Source organism: Macrobrachium rosenbergii, chromosome 28 (assembly GCF_040412425.1).
Source record: "Macrobrachium rosenbergii isolate ZJJX-2024 chromosome 28, ASM4041242v1, whole genome shotgun sequence".
In the NCBI taxonomy this organism is placed as follows: Eukaryota; Metazoa; Arthropoda; class Malacostraca; order Decapoda; family Palaemonidae; genus Macrobrachium; species Macrobrachium rosenbergii.
Window position 1 is genome coordinate 15,727,862 of NC_089768.1, and position 23,137 is coordinate 15,750,998.

The following is a 23,137-nucleotide window of genomic DNA, read 5'->3' on the forward strand; positions in this document are numbered from 1 at the left end:
CCCCTAGAAAAGAAGCACTGGGTAGAGATGTTTTATTGTCTTTTTCAAGAACTGTAACAGTCCATACTCCAACCAAAGCAGATGTGGTAATAAGAATGTTAGAAAGGGGTAGTAGTTAAGTGACTTCAGTTTGGATGGAGTGGATACATATCTGACTCATCCTCATCTGCAGGGCCATTCATCTCCTGAAAGTATGCATATTGAACTCTAGTGAGTTGCAATAGTGGCTCTTGTAGGTGTCTTACAATGTGCTAGAGTTTGTTTTTCACATGCCAAATGTCTGAAGCCATACTCCTAATGAGAAAGCTGGAGATTCTTGACTACAGTGGTGTAGGATGGTCTTCAACTTGAGTTACACCAAGCTTAGAGTGCTGAAGATAAACTTGGGAGACATCATTCGGGCAAAAGAGAAAGTTGTACTTTGATGTTATTTGCCTAAAGCACGGTTTACACGCTACAATAAATTGTAGCGATTTATTGTAATGAAAAGGTTGTTACAATTTGTTGTTACGTGTAAACAGGAGATCGTAGCGATTTATTGTAGCGATCTCCTGTTTACATGTAACGACAAATTGTAACAACCTTTTCATTACAATAAATCGCTACAATTTATCGTAGCGTGTAAACCGTGCTTTAGAATAGATCAGCATTGTGTCATGAAGATAAAGTTAATGGAAATTTATGTAGATCAACCTCTGTGTGATATTTGCTTGCTAAAACGGCATTTTTATGGTTGTATTTCATATAAGATACAGTTTTACCTGATTTATTTTATACTGAAGTGTTGTAGTTTTCATATTTTTGTGGATTCTGTAAGTTTTATTGACACTTTTTGTTTCCCTAGGATAGACTAAGAATATGGCAAGGTCAGTTCAGGGTTTTGGGGATAGCTTAGTATAGGCTGAGCAAAAATTTATTCCCAAATGCCTTCTCCCCTGGACTTGTGTTGATCAGAGGGAGGTTATTTTATTATTTTATAGTGTTCATTATTATTGTATTATTGCCAGTACATTAAAGTCACTCTTTGTTTACTTTGGATGAAAAACACTGTGCTTTATAACATCTAACATTTTTCTGAGAGAGAGAGAAAGAGAGACCTGGGTTCTGTGCACTCCACGACATGCATATAGATAACACAACAGCAGTAAATTGTAAAAACCTTTTTCAGAATTATTGATTTTAATCCATATCCATTCTATCTATAAAAGGTTTAGTACTCTACTTGTTGTTACTGGAAAACAGGGATTATGGTTTGCAAAAAGAAATATAAAAGCCCAGGAAGCTTGTAAGTGTTCCCAATGATTATTGATTTGTATTGTATTTTAGTGTTCCTGTTGTGTGTTTTGTGGTTTATGCAGATTTAAAATGAAAAATATTTAAGTTAAAATCAATTTAAAGCATTTATTGTATCATTAAAATAAATGAGGTGGTAACACTGTTGATGAGAATAACAGAGTACAGTAATAAAGCAAAATCATAATTTTTGTCACTCAACTATACCTTGGCAAGAAAATGCACAGATAGATGGACATTATTTATCATTTCAGGTTAGCTTTGAAAGCAAAGGTAAAATGAATTGGAAAAATTAGCCTTTGAATATTGAGTACAAATTAAAACATTTTCAGGGCATGAAAGGCACTATAGAGAAAAAATCTTAATGTTTGTACAATTTTCAGTGTGTGTTCCTGGAAATGTCAGTCAGATATCTGATTTTAGTTGTGACCTTACCAGTAAATTTCTAGATGTCTTTTTCATTTATCATGTAGTAGTGGCAGGTCAGTTTTGCTGGCTCATTGGGAGAAGTGTGCAGGGAAGACTCATTCTCTTTATCTGAGTCTGTAACTCATATTTTATATTCTTTCTTTTTTGTGTAGAAATCTGGGTTTGTTAATCAGATGCTTTTAAGTAATAGGTAAGAGCTCTTGCCATGTTTCTATTTGACAGAAGGTCCAGAGTACAACCCCACTTGTTCACTAACAGGGTTCGTGTACACACAATGTCACTTTTTAGTCCTGAAAGCTTTTAAAGGTAACATAATCTTTTCCTCCAGAAGTTAGGAGCCTTCCACTCATCTCCAACTGTCTGTATCCTAGCAGAAGCAGGCCAGCTTCCTCAAAAATATTACAGAGATCTAATTACTTAGAGGCTCATCCCTTCAAGCAGGATATCTCCTGTATCAAATAAATTTCTCAATAATCAAAATACAAATAATAACCCAAATCAAAACTCATTTACTAAAAAAACTAATCATCTGTTGAATTTACGTAACATGATACCCAAATTTACCGAAGAAATAAATCAGATCACACCATGGACACTAAAAAGGGCAAAAATATGCACATATTTATCATATCTTTCAAAAACATATATGTTCAACACACAAATGTACCATCAACATGCCATGGAACACATAAGACGGAAGGGTGATCCCTTCATAATATATACAGATGGATCCAAAAATGAAGCTGGAGTGGGCTCATCAGCCTATTCAAGTGATGAAACCATCCAAATCGGCCTTCCCCTAATATCATCAGTATTTACAGCTGAATTAACAGCCATACAATTGGCTCTCCACATTATATCAAAAAAAGGAATTCCTTCAGCACTCGTATTGAGCGACTCAAGAAGTGCAATTGAAGCAATAGGATCATTTAAATCAAATAATCACCTTGTCCAAAATATCTAACGGGAAATTCATCAGTTAATTACAAACAGTCTTCAAGTTCATATTTGTTGGATCCCAGCCCATGTAGGCATTGAGGGTAATTAGTAAGCAGATAAAGCTGCTAAATTGGCCTTACAATCCCCCAACTACTACGAATGCTCCCATATCAGACTGGCTAGCATCAGTTAAACCTTTAACCTATAGGGATTGGCAAAATGATTGGTCAAATACACCCCCTCAAAACAAACTAAGACAAATTAAGAACGAAGTTAAAAAGTGGCATTCTTCTACCCAAAAACAAAGAATTAATGAAGTAATTTTAACAAGACTCAGAATAGGACATTCCAGACTCACACATGGTCATCTGATGTCAACTCCACACACAAATCCAATAACTTGTGAAAGATGAAACATCCCAATAACAATCAAACATATCTTGATTGACTGTCCCAGATGGCAACATGAAAGAAATGCTTATTAACAAAATAAATCAATAAAGGATATTCTAGCTGAAGATAATAACTTTTCAGTTAATGATATCATTGTCTTCTTAAACAAAATTAAATTAATAAATAAAATATAATTTTCCCCCCTCCCTTTTCCCCCCTTTTTTCCTCTTTTTTTTTCTTTTTTTCCCTCAATTGTTTTCCCACTTTTTTTATTGATTTAATTATTTAATTTTTTATGTATTTCCCCCCCATTTTTTTCCCAGACCAAGAAGAACCCTGAAAGGGTTCAGAGGTCTGATTAAACAATCATTTATAACTAACTCACTCCAGAAGTTTGCCTTTTTCCAGCAACTTTAGGTATTCATCCCTAGAGGGCAGGAACTTGAGGCCTCCTGCCTAAGTGCTTATTTAGGCTCTGTAAAAGTAACAGATGTGTTGGTGAAACAATATTTTTTTTTTTTTTAATTATTTTTCAGTTCAGACTTTTACTGTGAGTGCAGCCCTCACAATTTATCTGATTTTAGAAACTGGCTCATAAAATGCAGCGATTGATCCATTGTCCACTAGTGGAACTAGCTATGCATATTAGATCCTGCATCCTGGTTCTGTAGTGCTCACTTCTCAAACACTGCTGTGAGCACACCACACCACTAGAGTTAGGCACAAAGCTTTATAATTTAAGATCAGTTTTCCAGTTTTTACTATCTGTTTATTAAGGGATCTTTTATATGGCACCGATTTCACATTATTTAATGTTTCTTTTACTTTTAGTATTATTATTTCTCGTATGTGACCTGTAAAGTTACTTTCCCTTTAGGACTCACAAATTTTCCTGCTTATTTCTGTTCAAGACCAGGAGCTGGAGGGATCCTTTTTCTCTCCCTCCCAGAATGAGTGTCTGGATATTGGCACAGGCTGTGTAGAAGTAATATATTTATACATAGAAATAAGATTGCTTTAACAAATTGATTTTTTATTTTATATTGATAGTGAGTTTGTTGTTGTTGGTAATAAATGAACTATTGGTAGTGACTGTCTGGAATTTTTCAGGTAGATGATGGTGCCAGTGACATGCCTGCAGTGGAAAAGAGGAAAGTGAAACAAAATACTAAGCGCGTAAGTTGCAAGAATTATGAAAATTTATTTAAAAATAATGCAGTAGAGCATATAATTTTTTAGTGTTAAATTTTTTCCATGAGAAGTAGGTGCAAGGGCAGCTTTACTTGCCAGCCAAGTGATTTTCAGCATACAAGTACATGTTGAGTGGCATTTATTTTCAGTAATACTGTATTTCAGAGACGATAAAGAATCCGTAGAAATAACTCCTGTATTAAACTTAAAAATTTTAGCTATTTTTGTTAGTTTTGTTAGTTCCATGGTGATCAAGAAGAGAAAATAGCTGGCAGAAGGCACTGAATAATATTGATGGACTAACCTTGAACTAGGATATGAGCTTTGCAGTAAAAGGGTAAATATCAACACATGTGAAATGTATCCAGGTTACTTGAGGTAAGAAAAAATTTTAAAAAGTTTGGGGATCTAATTCTTGAAAAGAACTCTGGTTTAACAGCAACATTGGAAAGAAACCAATGAACTGAAGACCATTCAAAGGCAGAAGAAATATGGTGGAGGAGGGCTCAAGAAATCTTCAGTTTTGTTATTCCAAATGACCTGGAATTTTTAAAACCCCCACAAATACTCGGATATGATGTCGTACAAAGAGGGGATCTAGGAAATTTAGTAGAGGACTAGGAAGTTGAAGAAAAGTTACTGCACTAGTAGGATGAAATGGGGCTTCACAAGTACCAACCAAAGCTTTTCCCTAGGGCAAAAATTCCCAGAGGAGAAATAAAGTCTAAAACATGAACACACTTAATCAGTCCAAATGCAAATGGTGTTGATACCCCTTATGCAAAAATTTGATCACTGGAGCATGATGCCTGTTAGAAACCTGTGGAGTGGTGACTAAACAGTGCTCTGCAAGGAGAAGGAAGGGAGCTTTCAGGATGTTAGATGAAAAGCAACCAAAGATTTGATGTAGGACTTGAAATTTAAGGTGAGGAAAAATGAACCTAGAGGCAGTCTTCTTACAGAGAAACCCATATCTTTAGGTAGTGCAAAAAGTAGAGGTAGATAAAGCTTAGAAACCTCATCAGAAATTTTTGTGAGAATTGACAGAAAAAGGCAAAAGTTCTGCTGCTTCCTTTCTTCAAAGAGTGATTTACACAAGTGGAAGATGACTCCCATTGCACTGAATATCCCTTATGTAAAAGCAAGCATCCTGGAATTGCTGTAAATCCTCATTTCTACGAAGAAAAGAATCTTCAATAAATTTTCCAATGATGATAGTAAAAAATCAATAGAACCTCTTGGTTGGGCATCTCTAAAGGGAGGAAAATTTAAGGCTTCTGCCTCCGGCAAAGAGAGCTAAACAACCTGGTAGATTTCTCCGCCATCTGATCTACAACCAGGAGCCTGAGAAGAAGAGGGAAATACCTCTGGAATTGTTGCAAAGACATTTCCTTGGAGGAAAGGTGAGGACATTCTGCTTAGTGATCTGTTAAGGGATTTATAAAGGAAGTAACATCTTGCTAGGAAAGAGGCATTACATAGCCAAAAACCTAAACCTGATGAAGCTCTCTCCAGAATAAGGAAGACTAGAAGAGTGGTCATCCTTGCCTTGCAAAGCTGTCTGTAGTCACAAAAGAGCAACACGTAAGATGAATTAAGATGAAATAAATCTAATTAGTATCTTTCAAGACAGTGTTATCCAGGAAATTGAAGAAAAAGCAAGCGATGATTACTGCCAAAATAATAAATGCAGTTGTTTGCAACAAAAATTGCTAGCACCTGCTTGCTAAGCTGAATAAATTTTGATCAAAGGACAAGAACCCAATCTCCATGGCAAGGATTGTATGCTGAGAGTTAGTAGGAACAAAGGCTGGTAATAAGTGTTAAAATATCTGTTTGTAGCCATGCTTGCTGGTGCATAATAGATACAAACAAGTAGAAGCATCATTGGGAGAGAACATAATCCAGAAGCTGCTGGGTAATAGCTAATAAGCTAACTGCAAACAGATCCTGACTGGGAGATAATGTGTAAAGTTTATTTAAATTGGAGAACTGTTTTCTGTGTTTATAAATGGCAAATGCATAAACAGTGATTCATTTTACCAACAGAGCCTGTGAAGTAAGGATGTACTGGCTAGGTGAGTTTAGGGATTTCTTCTTCTCTGGTATCCGAAAGTTTATACAAAAAGGCGAATCTAAATCAGAGAACAGCTTGCAAGATGTTTACAAAATGCAGAAATGCAAACAATGATTTGGTTTGCCACTAGGGGGCCAGTAAAGTCTGGATGTATAGACTGCCAAGTGAACTGGAAGATTTATTCTTAGTTTGTGGGCTATATGAAAACTGGGCTATTGGGTATTCCAAAAGTTGATGGCTTGAAAAAGTTCTCTGTTGTAGTCATACAAAAGTTGTGTTAATCGTACCTTTTTGCAGATGTCCACTTCATATGATTACCGAGTTCCTGTCAGTAATGGCACTTCATGGAATTCTGGTAATGCAAACAAGCCTCCTCCTAAGGTACCTCATGTTGACTGGGCTTTCAAAAGACATATTCAGAAGGTTGGTATTTTATTTTTTTATATATTCGTACTATATTAGATTTAAGTTAATCATTGTATCTTTTCTGATTGAGAAATGAGATGTATTCTAATTTTTTAAATTTTTAACTTTTATTTTAATGTGTGTATTGGAGCATAAGGCAGCTAGGTGTACAACACAACCCCCAGAATTTCTTTGTGTTGGCACTTGTGGTCTCAAATGTCCTTAGACACCCAGGAAAATATCTTCTGCATGCAATGTCTGGAATCCACCAGGAGAAACTAACTGCTCTTTCAATTTTCATTTGTCTGTTGATCTAAAAAGCTCTGTCAGAATCTCCCTTTGTTATGCACAGCAGTCTTGGCAGTTTTCAGCCATCAACATCCATAAGTAAGGCAGTTCCTGGTTATTGGCGATCTGGTTTTACGGTGCTTGATATCTGCTTATCGGCGCTGATAACCAAAGATCAGTGCCAATACCCACCTAATAGAGGTGCCTATCCCTGCTTATCGGTGCCAGTAAGTGCCAATATTCGTCGATTTTCGGTTATTGCCATGCCGTTGGGAATGGAACCATCGCTGATAACCAGGGACTGCCTGTATTCATTTTCAATTTATTTTCTCTCATTTTATAGTTGATCAGTGTTTTTCAGCTCTCACTTTTTACCAGTGGAATAATTCAGCTGAAACATTTTCTACTTGCAGGTATTGTCAATACTGGTACTACTTATAAGTAACTCTTGCTTATTTTCTTCACTTTTTTCTGTTTGCCATTGCCAGTGTTTTGTGTATATTTCAGGTATTTCAAGTGTTTGTTTCTAGCTGTGTTGTTTCTTTGGTCCATAGTTTTTTTGTATGCTAACCAGCAAATTAGTGGTTTCCCAGTCAGCTCTGAGAGATAAGTTTAGTTATACCATCTCTCTTGTATCATGTGTGTGAAATACTGATTCAGGTATTTTCTCTACTTTGCCTTATTTTTGGTGTTAGGTATTTTTGTTGCATTGCCATAATTTAATTTCTATATTTCTGGGTGCTCCATTCTGTCATATCCTTCACTTGGATAACCTTAGGTAGGAAATTATGCTTTTTAGTGTATGTAATTGTGTTTTAATGTTTATTTTTTCTTCGAAGTCAGTTACATCTATAATGCTTCCCATAACAACTGGAGCAGATCTGTAAACCAGTTTTGTGGGTAAGAGGAGTAGGCAGTTTATTGGATTAGCCAAAGTCTGTGTGATGGGGCTGAATGAAAGAAAAGCATAAATTCCCAGGGCCAGAATGTACCAGGAATGCAGTATGTTGTCCAGCTTCCAGACTGCTGGATTCTTTTGCTCTGAATAGTAGTTCTAAGCTTGTGGTGGTCTAGACTTCTGATGGCTTTGGCCTAAATTCTATATTCTATTCCTCCAACTGGCAGTTGATGCCTATGCTAAAGAGGATGGAATATCACAAGACTAGGGTGAAGACATTGGCAGGACTCCAATAGACTGTCTTCCTGCTAACTTAAATGCCCTCTCTTGTAGCAGGTAACTGGTTGAAACTGTCTGGAGTCTTTGGAGGATGATTGGAATCATGTGGCTAAAGGTACGCCTTACAATTACAGTCACTTAACCTGCAAGCAAGAAGAGTGCTCTTTAAGTGAAGCATGTCTAGAATGGTCCTGCCTGCAGCTGTCCTGATCCTTCCCTTAATTGTACTCTTTTTGGGTCTTAAATGCACTTCAGCCTGAACAATCATAGGCATAGGCCTCTAGGTGAAGCAACTGATGACTGCATTGGGAATAAGAATATTCTCCAGTCTAGTTGCTGAAGACTACAGGCGCATCTACTGGGAGAGATGGTAAGGCTGGACAACAGATGCTCATCAGCATCAGAAACAGCAGCTATAAACAAAAACAAAATGGAAAGTGAAGCTGGTGGTAGATAGCAGAACAGTAGCAGAGGTGTCAGGGTCAGGAGATGCTGCTAGCAAAGTGGGAGTAAGATGCACTACAGGCATAATTGATGTAGAAGGAACAGCAAGATAGCCAGAATGTTATCGAAGGAAGAAACAGCAGGCTCTAAATAAAAAAATATACCAAAACCTAAAAAACTCTTGTTTAGGAATATTTAGTAAAAGAAATGTTATATAGTAGTCAGACTATTAATAACAACAATAGTTATTATAATACACAGCACCAAAAATTAGGCAAATTGAAATGTAAAATATCTTACATAGTACTTTACACAAGGGTAAAAACACAAGAGCTAAAAACTAGGAAAAACTAAAAGCACTGTAATACCAGAATTAAGCACAAACCATTGACAAGAAAAAACAAAGAAACATCTAGCAGGTGTTACAGGTAGAACCAGTAGGACAAAACTTGTAAGTAGACATATTTCACTTAAAAAGTAAAAGACTGCTGAATGCAGTTAGAAATACAAGAAGTTGATGAAAAATGAATGAACAGTGAATAAACTAAGGATAATGGGCTGAAAATGATAAGAAAAAGCTGAGAGAAAAGGGGAGTCGGTTCTGACCAGTGGGTCGAGATAGCGCCCTTCTGGAACACAAAAGATGGTTGTCTGTGGGCATTGGAAACCACAAATGGAAGAATATGATATGATTATTGGGGTTGTGATGAAACAGAATAGCACAGTACTCTGTTGAACTATCACTTTCCAGGCTTAAGTGAGTCCATGCTACACCAATTTTAGTGTTCTAAATAGTTTTTCATCTCATTGCTAACTTCATTTGTAGAAAGGGTGTAACAGTAAAACCCTTTTTAAAAATATGCAGTACAGTTTTCATCATGATATATCAAAACTTATGGTATGATTTCAGTGATTTTTTAATGCAAGTCATTATTATTTTTGCTCAAATTTTAATCTCATCAGGTCCAAGAAGAAGGAAGAAAAAGTAGTAATTATGTACCTTCAAAACCCACTGAAGACTTTGAAACTGTAAGTATGAGAAATTAGTAGTTTTGTTTCACTAAGTTTACTACTTTACATTTAACCCCTTAAAAGACTTATTTTTTCAACATAATGTTTCAAAAAGAATCTAATTGTTTTATTGAATTAAATTAAAATATAACTTGTTTAGACTCTATTCTAATTTGATTTCAACAGAAAATTGTGATTATTTTATGTAAAATTGTAATTTTTAGAAACTCCACTTGAGACCTTTTTATGGCCAATAACGAGTTATCTCGTATAAATTATAATCATTTTATTCTATCACGAGATATCTCATATGCTTCGTTTTAGTAATTTTGATAATAGGAATTGAATAAAAATCATATTGATGCTTGATAACTTTTTATTTTTCCACTTCATTTTGATAAAAGTATTTTTTCATTTCATTTGAATGAAAAAAAAATTTCACCATTAGAATAAACAAAATCATATATTTCTCTTCATTTGGGTAAAAAAAAAAAAAAAAAAAAAAAAAAATTCACTTCACATAAACCAGTGTATTTCCCAATCATTTTGTATGGTATGATTTGAAGCAGGGGGTTATACACAGACTAACTTCACATATCTCACACATGTAGCGAGACTCTCGTCTGATCGGTTTTCCATTATTATCCCTTTTCTTAGAGCAAACAACACATTGCCTTGTAGGAAATTTCTTTTTGGGTGTAGGAGGAATGTCAATTGGAAAATGCCTTCCTGAATAGCGGGTAGGATTCGCTGAAATAGATGGTCTACCTGGTCTTGTTTGAGGGATTTCAGCATGATACTTCTTCAGAGTTGAATCAATTATTTCCAACCTGAATTTGAGAGATGAACAGCAATTTTCATTACTCATCTTGAAACACTGATATGCATTCAAAGGGCTAGATCTAGATGATGGAAAAAACTTTTTGTAATATTTTTTGTTCTTTCCTGGGAACAGGATAATTTGCCAAGTTTTGATCCAACTTATCCACACCACCCATTGTGTGGTTATAGTCTACTACAACTTTGGGCTTCTTTTTTTACCTCTCCTACTCATAATTTCAACTTCATCACTATTGTGAACTGTGGAGAGTAGAACAACATCTTTTTTATCCTTCCATCTCATGGCCATAACTTTACCTCTACGATAAGCAGACATTTCCCCCTTCTTCAACTTTTCAGTTTTCAATGAAACTGGCAGGTCTTTTCGATTTATTCTAACAGTGCCATAGCAATCTGTTCTACATTTTACTAGAATATCCACTAACTCAGGACTGGTGTAATAATTGTCTATTGTAAGGCAATAGCCTTTATTCAAAAGAGGTTTCAGTAAAGTCATTACAACCTGTGAGGATCTAGGCAATTCATTGAAATCCTGGTCAATTGTGTTCCTTTACCTACATAAATCAAAAACTCCACACATATCCTGTACTCGCTTCACATAACATAAAGAACTTTATGCCGAATCTTGATCTCTTCAATGGGATATATTGTACCCATCCCAATCTTCCTTTATATAGCAAGAGACTCTCATCAATTGAAATATCTCTTTGTGGGGTGTAGACAGTTCTAAATTTATTTTCTAAGTGCACATAAATAGGATATATCTTATTCAGTTTGGGATTAGGATGCGAATTTGCATCGTATGCTTCATTATCAGAAAAAATGCAGGTACTGCCTGATTTTCTTGTATCTTTTGAAAGGCATAGTTTCAGCAAAAATTGGGGTTCTAAGAAGTGGATTTTTAGACCAATACAAGGATTCTTCAGGCTTCTTCACAATTCCTTTCAAAGTATTTAGTGCTAAGAAAACTCTGAGTTCAGGTGGAGTTACAGGATGCCACGTATTTGGGTCTGCATTGCATTGCTCAGCAAATCTATTGGTTTCAGTGCAAATAAGTTCAATCAGTTCATCATCAAAAATACATGGAAAAAATCTAAAGGCAACATACTTTCAATATTCCCTGGGATATTGAGACCTGTTGTCCCTGTGAATGGAAATCGAGGGGGTGGAGGGGCAGTAGAATCTGCGATTCTCCTCCATTGTGTTTCATCCATTACTGTATCTGTATCTGTATTGGTATCACTGGAATCATCCAAGCTTGAATCGTCGCCTTCTGAGCCAGAACTTTTTCAAGCTCTGTAAATGATTCCTCAGTATCACTGTTGTCATGGTAATTTGCCATAACTGGGCTAAAATAAAAAATAAATAAAAGGCTAGAATAATAAATAAATAGTCAAGATACTAACAAATTACTCGACAATATATCATATAAACAGTCTAAAATAAAAAAAAAAAGAACAATGAAACTTACCTAAAATGTGAAAATGAAGAAATACAGAAGATTCTAAAAGTCACCACTGGAGAGCTAGTAAAATAGTGCGTACTCATCGTAAAAAAAGGAAAAAAAAAATCCTTGGAAAAAATTATACTTGACGTATCACAAAATGGTCAAGAGACAAACAAACGACACGAAATCATCATAATAAGTCAATAATATAACATATAAACAGTCTTAGATGACAAATAAACAACCAAATTTACTTAGAACTGGCGAAAATACGATATAAAATACGTACAAACGAACGAACAACCTCTCAAGATCACCGGTTACTCTATATACCACAAAATACTCATGGGGTTAGCTAACAAGACACAACAGCAACACGATGAATCAATAATATAACATATAATCAGTCTAAGATGACAAATAATGCAACCAAACTTACCTGATTAGGCAAAAATACGCAAAAAACAAAAAAAAACAAAGGTAAAAGATGGCAGCTGAAGTGCTACTAATGACGCGTTGTCTGCACGAAAAAATACAGAAAATTATCGTTGATAACTCACGACTTCCAGCAGCAAATACCACTGCCAAACGTATGATATAGGACGAGATATCTCGGAGAAGCCTGCTGTAACAATACTGAGCCACGAGAAATCTCGTATTAGCCCAATATTCACGTTTAACTTTTCAACGAGATATCTCGTGGTAAGTCCAAAATTTTTAGCACACTGATAACAATATATCTCGGGTTAATCTTGTAAGGGGTTAATATGGTAGAATTAATTCATTCCTCTTTTTAACTGCCTCTTAATAAGTTTGAGGTTTCTGTTATTACCAATGTCTGTTTTTAGAGTTTTTCTAAGGATAAATGTTCAGTTTGTTGTAAATCATATTGTTAACTGGGGTTAAGGAGGATGAGCGACGGAGTACCCCTCACATACCCTCACCTAGCACCTTTTCTGTGATAGCCATCAAGAGAGGATGTATTTCTGCAATCTGCACTCCTGCTTGCTGCTAAGGTGGGACTTGTGTTTTGAGTGTATTGTTTACTTATGGATAACGAATGGTTGAAGGTGTGAGCGAGTGTGTGTGTGTGGCTCTTCATGCCTTCTGTTTAGATATATCTCAACAGTCACTGTCTATCATTTTAGGGGCAAGATCTACAGCTTCAGGAAGGTTTTGATAGAGGAGAAAGTGACTAGTATTAGTCTACCACTCCCTCCTTCCCAACCCTTAACCTGTACTTACTCCCTCCATGTATACTCCCCCCTTTTGGCATAAAGGGGTGTACACCAACCCTGACAGAGAGATGGGTGATCAATACACTCAACCTTACTAATTTGACTGCTACCATGTGCTGTTATTGCACTTGCAAGGAGCACAGCACTGTTCAGCCTCCAGTAGAGGTTGTCCTTCCTATGGGAGATGCCCCTCCATAGTCAGCCTGCCTAGGAGAGGTAGACATCAGCTAGGGGCAAGGAGGAGCCCAAGTGGAATCCTTCCTTCTCTTCATTCTTATCGAGCTCTTTCTTGTCCTCATCGGATCCAAAGAGAAGGAAGAAAAAGTTGCTGTTATGTACCTTCAAAACTTGAGAACTTAGAAACTGTAAGAAGGATAAATTGTAGTTCTTTGTTTCACAAGTACCCCCCAAACCAAGTCCTATATAATTTCAAATGAGCGCCTTATCCCTGTTCAGGGAGGCAACAGTGTTTTTGCACCTCCAGGTGTTACTGAATTCATAGGTAGGACTAACAGGGGGGTCACCGAGTGAGCTTGGTACCCTGGGTTGACCTGTGCTTCCTGGACATGAGGAATGCTGTCCACCCACGATTCTTCGGAAGCATGCATATTAGATAATTGCTACCCTCTTGCTTGGTAGACAGAGATTTTGTTTACAACTGGCCTTCACTCTTGCATGAAACTTGTACCTCAGTCTTCTGGCAGTCTGCCTCAGACCCTGGAGTTTTGTTTACACAACTGTGTCTTGTTGCTCTCCTCTGGCCTCTATTAGTCTAGTTTTCACCAAACATAGGGAGCTTTACAGGAAAGACTCCTCCTCCCTGTGGTGGCTGCTCAAACAGGTTATTTTATCACGGCTCCTTTTGGACAGAAAAGCATCTCACCTATGGTACTTAGAGGGTGTAAGTCTTAGGCCAAATTGTAGAGTGACTGGCTTCTCTCCAGTTTTCCTTCCTCCTCCATCTGTGGTGGAGTAGCATTTGTCTTGGTTATGTGCTGGACTGGGCACACAAGCAGGTGACTGCTCAGTTGAGCATACAGTTTCAGAACTTCAGCAGATGAGTTGTGACTCCCTTTGCCCTTTCAGTAAGTTTCAGTAAGGGTTTTAGGGGTGGGGTGGCAGTAGAGCTACATTCTGACCTCATGTATTGTATTAGCTGCTCTCCAATTTGTGCAACCTTTACAGGGATAACACAAGGTTCTCTGAACATTCATTTACTTTAGAGAGGTTCTAGACACCCTCATTGAGGTTCAGGTCCGTAATGCTCTGGCATCCCTATGATAGGCCAAGTAGGATATTGCAGGAATCATTGCTCCCTTTACTCACATCCATCACTGGAATCATGACATTTCTGGGTTGGTTTCGACTTCAAGAGAGTTTACAGACACCCTCCTACTTAAGGAGTAAGTATCCTACATGAAAGGAACAAATCAGCCACCCTCTTATGTCCGATACCAAAAGAAAAAGTGCTTGGTGAAGACAGGTGAGTGAGGGGTATTCCTCCTTTCACCCCCATTGACCATCAGTTATCTACTTTGTTAGGAAGTCCGCAACAAATTCCAGCTTGCACTGCGGAATACTCCTACACAGAAGGCTGTGGTTTTTATTACAATGATGACAAAAATTCTTAATTACCGCTGCCATGGATGATATGCATTTGATTCCCTTGGTTTTCTTGAGTGGAACATGATTATGAGAACACCAGTGTATAGGTTTTTACAAGTTTTTTTAAGATTCATTGTGTTCTTGGGACTACTTGATTAGATTTTGATGTTGAGCTGAGTCAGCACTTGAATGCAAGGCTTTATCTTGGCTTTTTTATTATTTTCACTGACCTGAATTTAAAGAGAACAGCACCTTCCAGTTGGTTATGAGAGATTGCACTTACATAGAGTATTTTGATGTCTGTGCTTATAGCACCCTAATTTTCATGAGGTAAAGTAAATGATATAAAGTATTGAAGTAATTATGCTAATTGCCTTGGCAAAGTACATAAGTAGTCTGATTGCTGTTTCTGGTCTTAATTTTATCTGTACAGTTCAGATATTGTTTCTGGGTTAAAATATTATCTATATGGTTAATTTAGGCGATCCTACATCAAAATTTACATTATTTGTTTTTAGTCCATTATATTCTGTTCTGAATTTAATGTCACTAATGACTACATAATGTTTTCACACATGATGGCCATTACATATTAACCAGGTAATTACTTTTTTTTTTTTTTTTTTTTTGCAGAGTCAAGGGTCCGAGGAAAATGCATCGAGTATTGAATTTGACAGTTTACAAAATAGTCATTTAAAGAGGCCTTTTGAGGAGCACTTGCAAGAGGTTAGTTATTCTTCATTTTAGCAATGCATTTAGTATATTTTATTTTCTTTGATATTGATTGGCAGCTTTTAGTTTTCTTTATGATACTGACTAACTTTTTAGTTTTCAAAACTGGTTTTATTTCATGTTAAAATCCTTGAATATCCTTTATTTCACACACAAATGTTGGGATTACATTGATTATTACCTCCAATGCTATATAATGCAGATGGCCTTAGTGACATTCCACCACTTGTGTCTTGCCTGAGATTATCTTCTTATATTCTCTTCTCATTTCCAGCCTCTTTTCTCATAATTCTCATCCTAGTAGGTGTATGTCTTCAACTCTTTTGTTACCCACAAGAGCCCAGCAGAGAGTATCATAAACTTTTCGCTAAGGGGCTGTATGGAGCACATATCCAAGCCATCTCCATCTCCCTTTTAACATTACCTTATCTACATATGTTTGTTAGCTATGAAAAATACAAATTAACATGGTACCTTTTCTAATGCTATTCTTCTTTATGACTCCTAAATTTTTCTTAAAGCTTTTTTCTTAAATCAGCAAAACCTTGTAGATATAGTTTCATAGTCATACCATGATTCATGTACATATGACAATTTAGATCATACTTGATTTATGTATAATCTTATTTTTGCATACAATTTCAGTGTATTTGATTTCCAAACCTGATTCACTCAGCCCATTTTTCAGCACCATTCTGTTTCTTAGTTGGTATCGTAACTTAAGGCTTGAAAATGGTTGCTGTACCACTGGTTAAAACTCGGCCAATACTTTTTTCCTGAGCCCTAGCAGTGGAACTTCATTGTATGTGTGACTATAGACTGAAAATGCTAACACACATTTCCTCTCTGATAACTTGTCCCCCTTTGTTTGGGTCTTCTTTCCACAAACCTGATGTTAGGCCTACCTCCTTAAGGCAGGTCGAAAGTTAATACCTTATAACTATTCAAGGAAGGAAGCTAGGACTTGTGGAGGAGTAGTTACAGTACTTAGAACAGGCTGTTAGTTTTATGGTCAAATTCACATTCATTACTAAATTTAAATTCCTCTCTTACTATCATGACACCTCATGTCTTCAAATATAATACATCAAATGTATCAAGAGCGTGCCATATAACCATTATGTGAAAGTTTCAATGTTTAAAAGAAGTAAATAAGGATGCTCTAAAGTGTTTTGCTTAGTATTTGTGTTGTATTTATTGATCTAAGTTAGAAATGGTATATTGTAGTTTCATATACATCTGGTATGGAAATGATGGGTATGTTTTATTGATGTTAGGCTACCTTTACGGCTCAAGAGATGTTTTCTCTCTTTTTTTTTTTTTTCTTTTAACTGAGATATGAATTGTTTACTTTCAACAGATTGCTCCAAGTAATGTTGATAGTGATCCAGTACCTAAGAAGGTAATGTTTTTAGTGTAACTTCTTTTCTTTTTATGATTGAATTAAGTTATTTGTTTTTTATGAAAATTAAAACACTTATATTTTCATCCTTTCTCTTTGGTCTGTTAACTTTTGAATTTCAGCTTCACTGTTTTTAAATTTTGATGGTTTTTATGAGTAACCATAAATAATCATGAAAATTTATGCCCTGTACTAGTTGATGACAAAATTATTGACTATAGATAATTTTTTAAGACTCCTTTGAATTTTTTTGCATCATTATTTGTTTGAATACTAATGATGTACTCTTATAATTCCACAGCCAAGAAAAGCTGATCAATGCAAGCTTGTTTTGGTTAACATTTCTGATTCTCATGATGAACCATCATTGTTTGAGTACTTCGAAAAATTTGGCAAGGTTTTGAAAATAGATATTAGACCATACTGCATCTTCCTCAAGTTTAAGGATGTCATGAGTGTGGAAGAAGTCTTGAAGAAAGGCGCACATCATCAGGTAGTGTACTGTGTTGCAGCTTTTTTATAGTTGACCCTCACTTTTTTGCACTTCACTTTTTTGCGCTTCACTTTATTGCATTTTTGTGGAATATATCTTTCACTTTTATACGGGAACTTTCACCAATTCGCAAGTTGTTCTATGGACCGTCTCTAAAATTATCACTAATTCACTTTTTTCATATTTAATTAGGCTGTGAACTGTTAAAATAGGCAGTTATAAGCATTTTAGTTTAAGGGATACAGGGTATTTGGCAGTTATAAGCAGTTTTAAGTATTTTTGGAGGGGACTTTTGCAGATTTGCATTTCTGCAGTAGGTTCTGGAACCTATCCCTGCAAAAAAGTGGGGGAGTACTGTAATTTGTCTGACAAACTTTTTACTTTATGATAACCTATATGCATGTCAAAGCTTTCCCTAGACACTCCATAGAAAAAAATCTCCTTTTCCACCTGTCTCGGTTTGCAGCCGAGTCCCTGAGTGTCCCTAGTGTCCCTTTGCTGTGTTGATCAGTGATTAATTTGCCTTTTCTTAATTTAAGTATGATTTTCTTTGTTATTGTCCTTGGACATTATGAGAGTTCTACAGTATAAGTGCCTTCCTGCATTATGCATGGCAACTGGAAGTAGCATTCTTTCCTTTGAAAAGCTGTTCTCTGCATGGTTTTGTCTGTGTTTTTGGTTTAGGTATTTTTTCCAAATGGGTATTAGCTACATCTTGTGTTTTTTATATTTCCTTGTGTTGAATATATTTCAGTTCAGCGTTGGGTGCTAAATTTACTGGCATTGACTATTATCTGGTTAGTCTTTTGCTTTGCAAAATTTGGGATTCATGATAACTTTTCAAATTTACTTACAATTTGTCCCCAAAACAATGTTTCCATTAGAAGGCAGTTGCACTTGTTATTTAAGGGGAGAATTCAATTGTTTCATATGTATCATTCATCACTTCATATTCTGACTCTGTCTTTTCCTCCTGCCTTTTCCTATATGTCATTGCGAGTTCTCATTCAAATGCTAGGGCTATTTCACATTTGGTTATTTAAGACAGATGTGATTGATATATAGAAAATGAATAAAAGAGACTAAAGTAAAACATGAAACCTGAACTAGTACAAAACAGAGATAGCACAAAGAACCTACCTCTCAGCGTTCATTAGGAAGCGACACATTTGCTTGTTATTAATGCCAGAAAACTGTATACATTAACGAAAGAATAGAAAAACCTGAAGAATGTCTGAATCATGCCAAAAATGCTGGCAAGAGTGTAACTCACAGCTGAATAAAGTGTGTAACATGAGTCAGTGTTACCTCCTATCATGATCAAGACTGACAGCACTTGTAATTATTGAAGGTTATATTTGCAATCTTTCCAAGGAGAAAAAAGTGTAAGTACTTATCATATGGTTGAAAGTTGATGGAAGATAAAGTAAGTAAATGAATGTAGGTGAATGAAAATTGTTCAAGATTGCCAAACAAAAAAATTGGGATTTATTTTGAGAGCTGTGTTCAGTGCTAGGTGCTACTGACATATAAACCATGAGTCTTGAAGGTGCATGCCTGAATGGTAGCTCTCCTTCTGTCTGGATGACAAAAAGTGTATTTAGGAACACTTAAGATGATGAATGTGGACTTGATTTGACTGATAGGGTTGTGTTGAGGGAAGTAACCAGATATGATACTCTTCACTAAACCATAAAAACACAAAAAGTGAAATGAAGGTAAATGCTTAGAAATGACCGAGTTTATCTGAGAATAAGACAGAAAAGCAATCAATGAACAGATTCTTTTGCAGTAGTACAAAAAACATAAAAGTAAAAAATGAGGTAATTAAGCAGCAACTGACCTTAGATTATAGATTACTAGAAATAAATTAAAGGAATATGACAGTATATTTACTCTTCACTGTAGTACAGAAAACGAAACATGGAAAAATTTTATTATTAATTGAAAACACACTCCCAATCACTAACTAGTTTTCTACTCATTAGCTAGTTAGTTTTACTTAGTGAAAAGGAACTCTCTTATAGAGAAGATATTAAATCTTTTGAGAAAAGAGTGAAATATGCATTCAACACTTTAATGATAGTCCTGAGTGAAACAGTATTGTGAAAATCCTAAATTCCCAGGAAATCAAGAAGGAATTTCTTACTGATAGTTACTGACAATGGTGCTAGTTTTTAACATAGAAAATTAGTGGTCTGAAATATGTTATAAATGTGGAATTCACCATTTTATCACTTACATAAGCACTAAAGTAAAAAAGGGTCAAAAAATTATTTTAAAAGGAAAATGAGTAAGGAACAAGCACTAAGAAGTAATCGTAAATAAGAATCTTCTGGAGAACAGTGGAATAACTGTTGACAGCAATGCAGGTCCACAAAAAAATGAGTTGTTGTTTTGTGGACCCTCAGTTTTGTATTAAACAAGTGAGGTGAGACAACTACTACATTGGTTTGGTAACCATAGGACCAGTGATTCCAAGGAACTTTGTGCAGTGCAATATGGTGGGGCATGTATAAACGATTAGGTTAAAGTGAAACAAAATAATGTAAAATAGTATGAAAAACAGTTTAATAGTTAATATGGATATTCCAGGTTAATGGGTACGAGCTCCACGTTAGACAACCAGGAATTAAAAGGGGTATGTCAGAGGATGAGGTAAGTATCCAATAAGAATATATGTATATATATGTATATGAAGACTTTCAAGCTCACATTATTTAGTACCTATAAACAATTGATCATTTAAATCTCCATCGCATGATCGTACACCTCAAAAGTTGAAGTTTAAACTAAAGATTGATTTTGCTTTGTACTAGAAAGAGCTTGACATTCATACTAACATCATTTTCATTTTATTATACAGTATATATGCTCAGATTTTTCATTAGATAATGGAACTGTATACAAAAGAAAAACATCTTCAGAGCCAACATAATTCTCTTGATTTATAACAGATTCAGTTGGAAAGTTGAGAAGTACAACTTATTTTTTCTTTTCCCTTAGGCTTTGCCAGATTATCGACCTAGAATCATTGTTGACGGTTTGACCGAAGCCCACGACCCAAAAAGTGTAGAAATGTACTTTTCCCAATTTGGTAAAATGACAAGGATCTTAACGAAGACAAAAATGGCATTCATTACTTATGCAGATGTATCTGTTGCACAACAAGTCATTCATCAGAGTGAACCCCATGTGGTAATTCTTTAAGGTTTTGTTTCCAAATATCGTTATTAGTACAGTGCTGTAAACCAAAATCATAATCATTAACAGCAAAATTAAAAATATTAACTATGGGATATTCAAATATTGAGTGATACATTTCATGAAATTGTGACAATAATTTTAGCATAAACTCTTCATAACTTATAATTTTTCTGATAGATATCAAGTTCAGTCATGATCTTTATCTTTTGTTTGGGTTATTCTTTTACTTTTGATGGTACTTGGTATGCTCTGGTATTACAGTATATGGGATAATTCTAATATAGATAAATATATCAAAGTAGAAACAGGAGCAAGAAAAGAAAAATAGAAAAAAAATTAGGTTTATTAAAGAACTCTGTACAAGCAGAAAAGGCAAAAAAAAGAAAAAAGGAACAGGAGATACTTAAGGTAATATTAAAACTAATATTGGATAATTCTACATTTTGAGTGCCTTAACTATCATCCTAAATTATCTTATTGATGTGTTTATACATGGACAAACCTCTTATTTTTCTGGTGGCTGAATAACAGGTCACGACATAACTACTGTATGTGCTTCTTGAAAGACACAATCATTCTTGATAGAAAAGCTTCATGATTGTTCCAGAGGAGTACTGACTCATAAAAAAAAAAAAAGCTTGGGTCATTCTGTCACGTAGTTATATGGTGGTTAAAGGGAGCCCCCTTCTCACTATTTTGTCAACCAGTGTTCTGTGCTTTTCTAACTTAATGACTGAATAGGATGTTTAGTACCAGTACATGTGCTTTTGCAGCCTTTGCTTAGTTATTTGCCTTTTAAGATTGTGTAAAGTTAGTGAGCCATTTCACTGATTATTTCTAACCACAACAGAAAATATAATTTCTTGATGTGATTTGATTTATTCAAAGAGAGGTTTGAAGTGGAGTATGGTATTAACACCACTTGGCTTGACTTTGATTAAAATTTCTCAAGTAGGTGTTTACATGGTGTTTAAATTTCTTCATTTTGCCTTTTGCACATGTATGCTTAATGTCGTACAACAGTACACACATTAATCAATTATTTATCTTGTGATTTCATTATGCCTGTAACCCTTTATATTACAAAGTGTGTTCACCCTTTACTCTATAAAGTGTATTCATCACTGGAAGTCCCCATTGTCAATTCAGAGCCTCTATAGATGGGGACCTTTTTTATCCCCAGTATGGATGAAGTAATATAACAAAAGTCAGTTAGTGTTTTGAATGAATTTGGTTTAGATACCCCTGCTTCCTCGGCTTCAGCTCTGGATGTCTTGCAGATCTTGGTTAAAAATCGTTTGGCAGTGTCAGGGATCATTGGCCTAAGTCAGCTAGGAACTGTTTCCTACAAGGCACTAGCTACTTTAGTGTACGTCGCCAGTGTCTCTTCCATGGATTCTGCCATCTTTACTTTGAATTGTCTTGGAATGGCAGTGCCATATTATTTGAGGTGCATTTTATTTGTAACTAGTGGATCTTCCATGCATTCTGCCACATGTGCTTACAATTGTCTTTTTTTTATGCTTCATTCTACAGAGTGAGGATTGTCTAGTTAAATCAGTGTTGCATGATGGATATAAGTGATTATCATTTTCTTAAGTGTGTTTTTCCTTTATTATCTAATTGATAGGTAATGATAGGAATCATTTTGACTTCATTGTAGTTTTACCAATTTACTACACAAAGTGTATTTTGTTAGATTAGTTTTTCAGATCTTATTTTAAAATAGGTTTCTTTATGTCTCGGATTTATTTTGTTACAGATGAGTTTTTGCTGCTTTGGGATGAATTATTTTGCGCCATTGAATTTTACAGGTAAATGGTGAATTAGTAGCAGTGAAGCAAGAGGTGTTCAAGAAACTGATCAACAACAAGAAGGAAGAGAAGGTAAGATGTGCAGTTGTATTAAAAGAATGTCCCTTCATTTGAATGTAAATTTATCATTGAAGGGTATCTAGTTATGGTAAGATAAAGGATCTATCTTATTACAGACAACTTGAATATAAGGCCTGGTATATTTTGTTTTGTCATATTACTTCTGATTGTTGGTGGTCATTATGAAGTGTAGCACATTGTTCTTTTAGCCACTTATATTCCAACACAGCTCACTCCAAACATCCTACACCAATTAAGTTCAGTGCACAGCCTTGTACAATCAACATTTTGAAATATCATGACTGAAATCAGTACATTTTTATTATTGTTAAGAATAATCAAAGATGTGATTCAAACGTAGAATTATTATTATATGTTAATGTTATGAGATCACTTGAGTCATATTTCAAGATTCCAAGGAATTACACAGTAAAATTTGCTCTTAAATGAGAGGAGAAAATTGGAGCAAGGTAAATTCAAAGAAGTTGGACAGATAAGTAGGAAGAATCAAAAGGCAACAAATTTAAAGTAATAGGTACAAAGCTATGCAGCAGGGGCCAAAGGGATGCTGCAGAGAACCTGTAGTACTGTCTGCTGTTTGCTTTACAAGGCACTGTGTAAGTCTAAAAGACCATTGATTTGCAAAGCCTCC

The 23,137-nt window shown here is 35.4% G+C and overlaps 1 protein-coding gene across 2 annotated transcripts in view; it reads left to right on the forward strand.

The window, feature by feature from the left end:
* LOC136854074 (uncharacterized) overlaps positions 1-23,137 on the forward strand; it is a 93,956-nt gene that overhangs the window by 54,765 nt on the left and 16,054 nt on the right. For both annotated transcript variants that reach the window (XM_067130193.1, XM_067130194.1), the window contains exons 8-16: positions 4,165-4,230; positions 6,620-6,745; positions 9,600-9,665; positions 15,411-15,503; positions 16,870-16,911; positions 17,213-17,404; positions 20,000-20,062; positions 20,411-20,602; positions 22,426-22,497. In XM_067130193.1, coding sequence (XP_066986294.1) covers positions 4,165-4,230; positions 6,620-6,745; positions 9,600-9,665; positions 15,411-15,503; positions 16,870-16,911; positions 17,213-17,404; positions 20,000-20,062; positions 20,411-20,602; positions 22,426-22,497 — 912 coding nt within the window. The remainder of the gene's footprint in view (positions 1-4,164; positions 4,231-6,619; positions 6,746-9,599; positions 9,666-15,410; positions 15,504-16,869; positions 16,912-17,212; positions 17,405-19,999; positions 20,063-20,410; positions 20,603-22,425; positions 22,498-23,137) is intronic.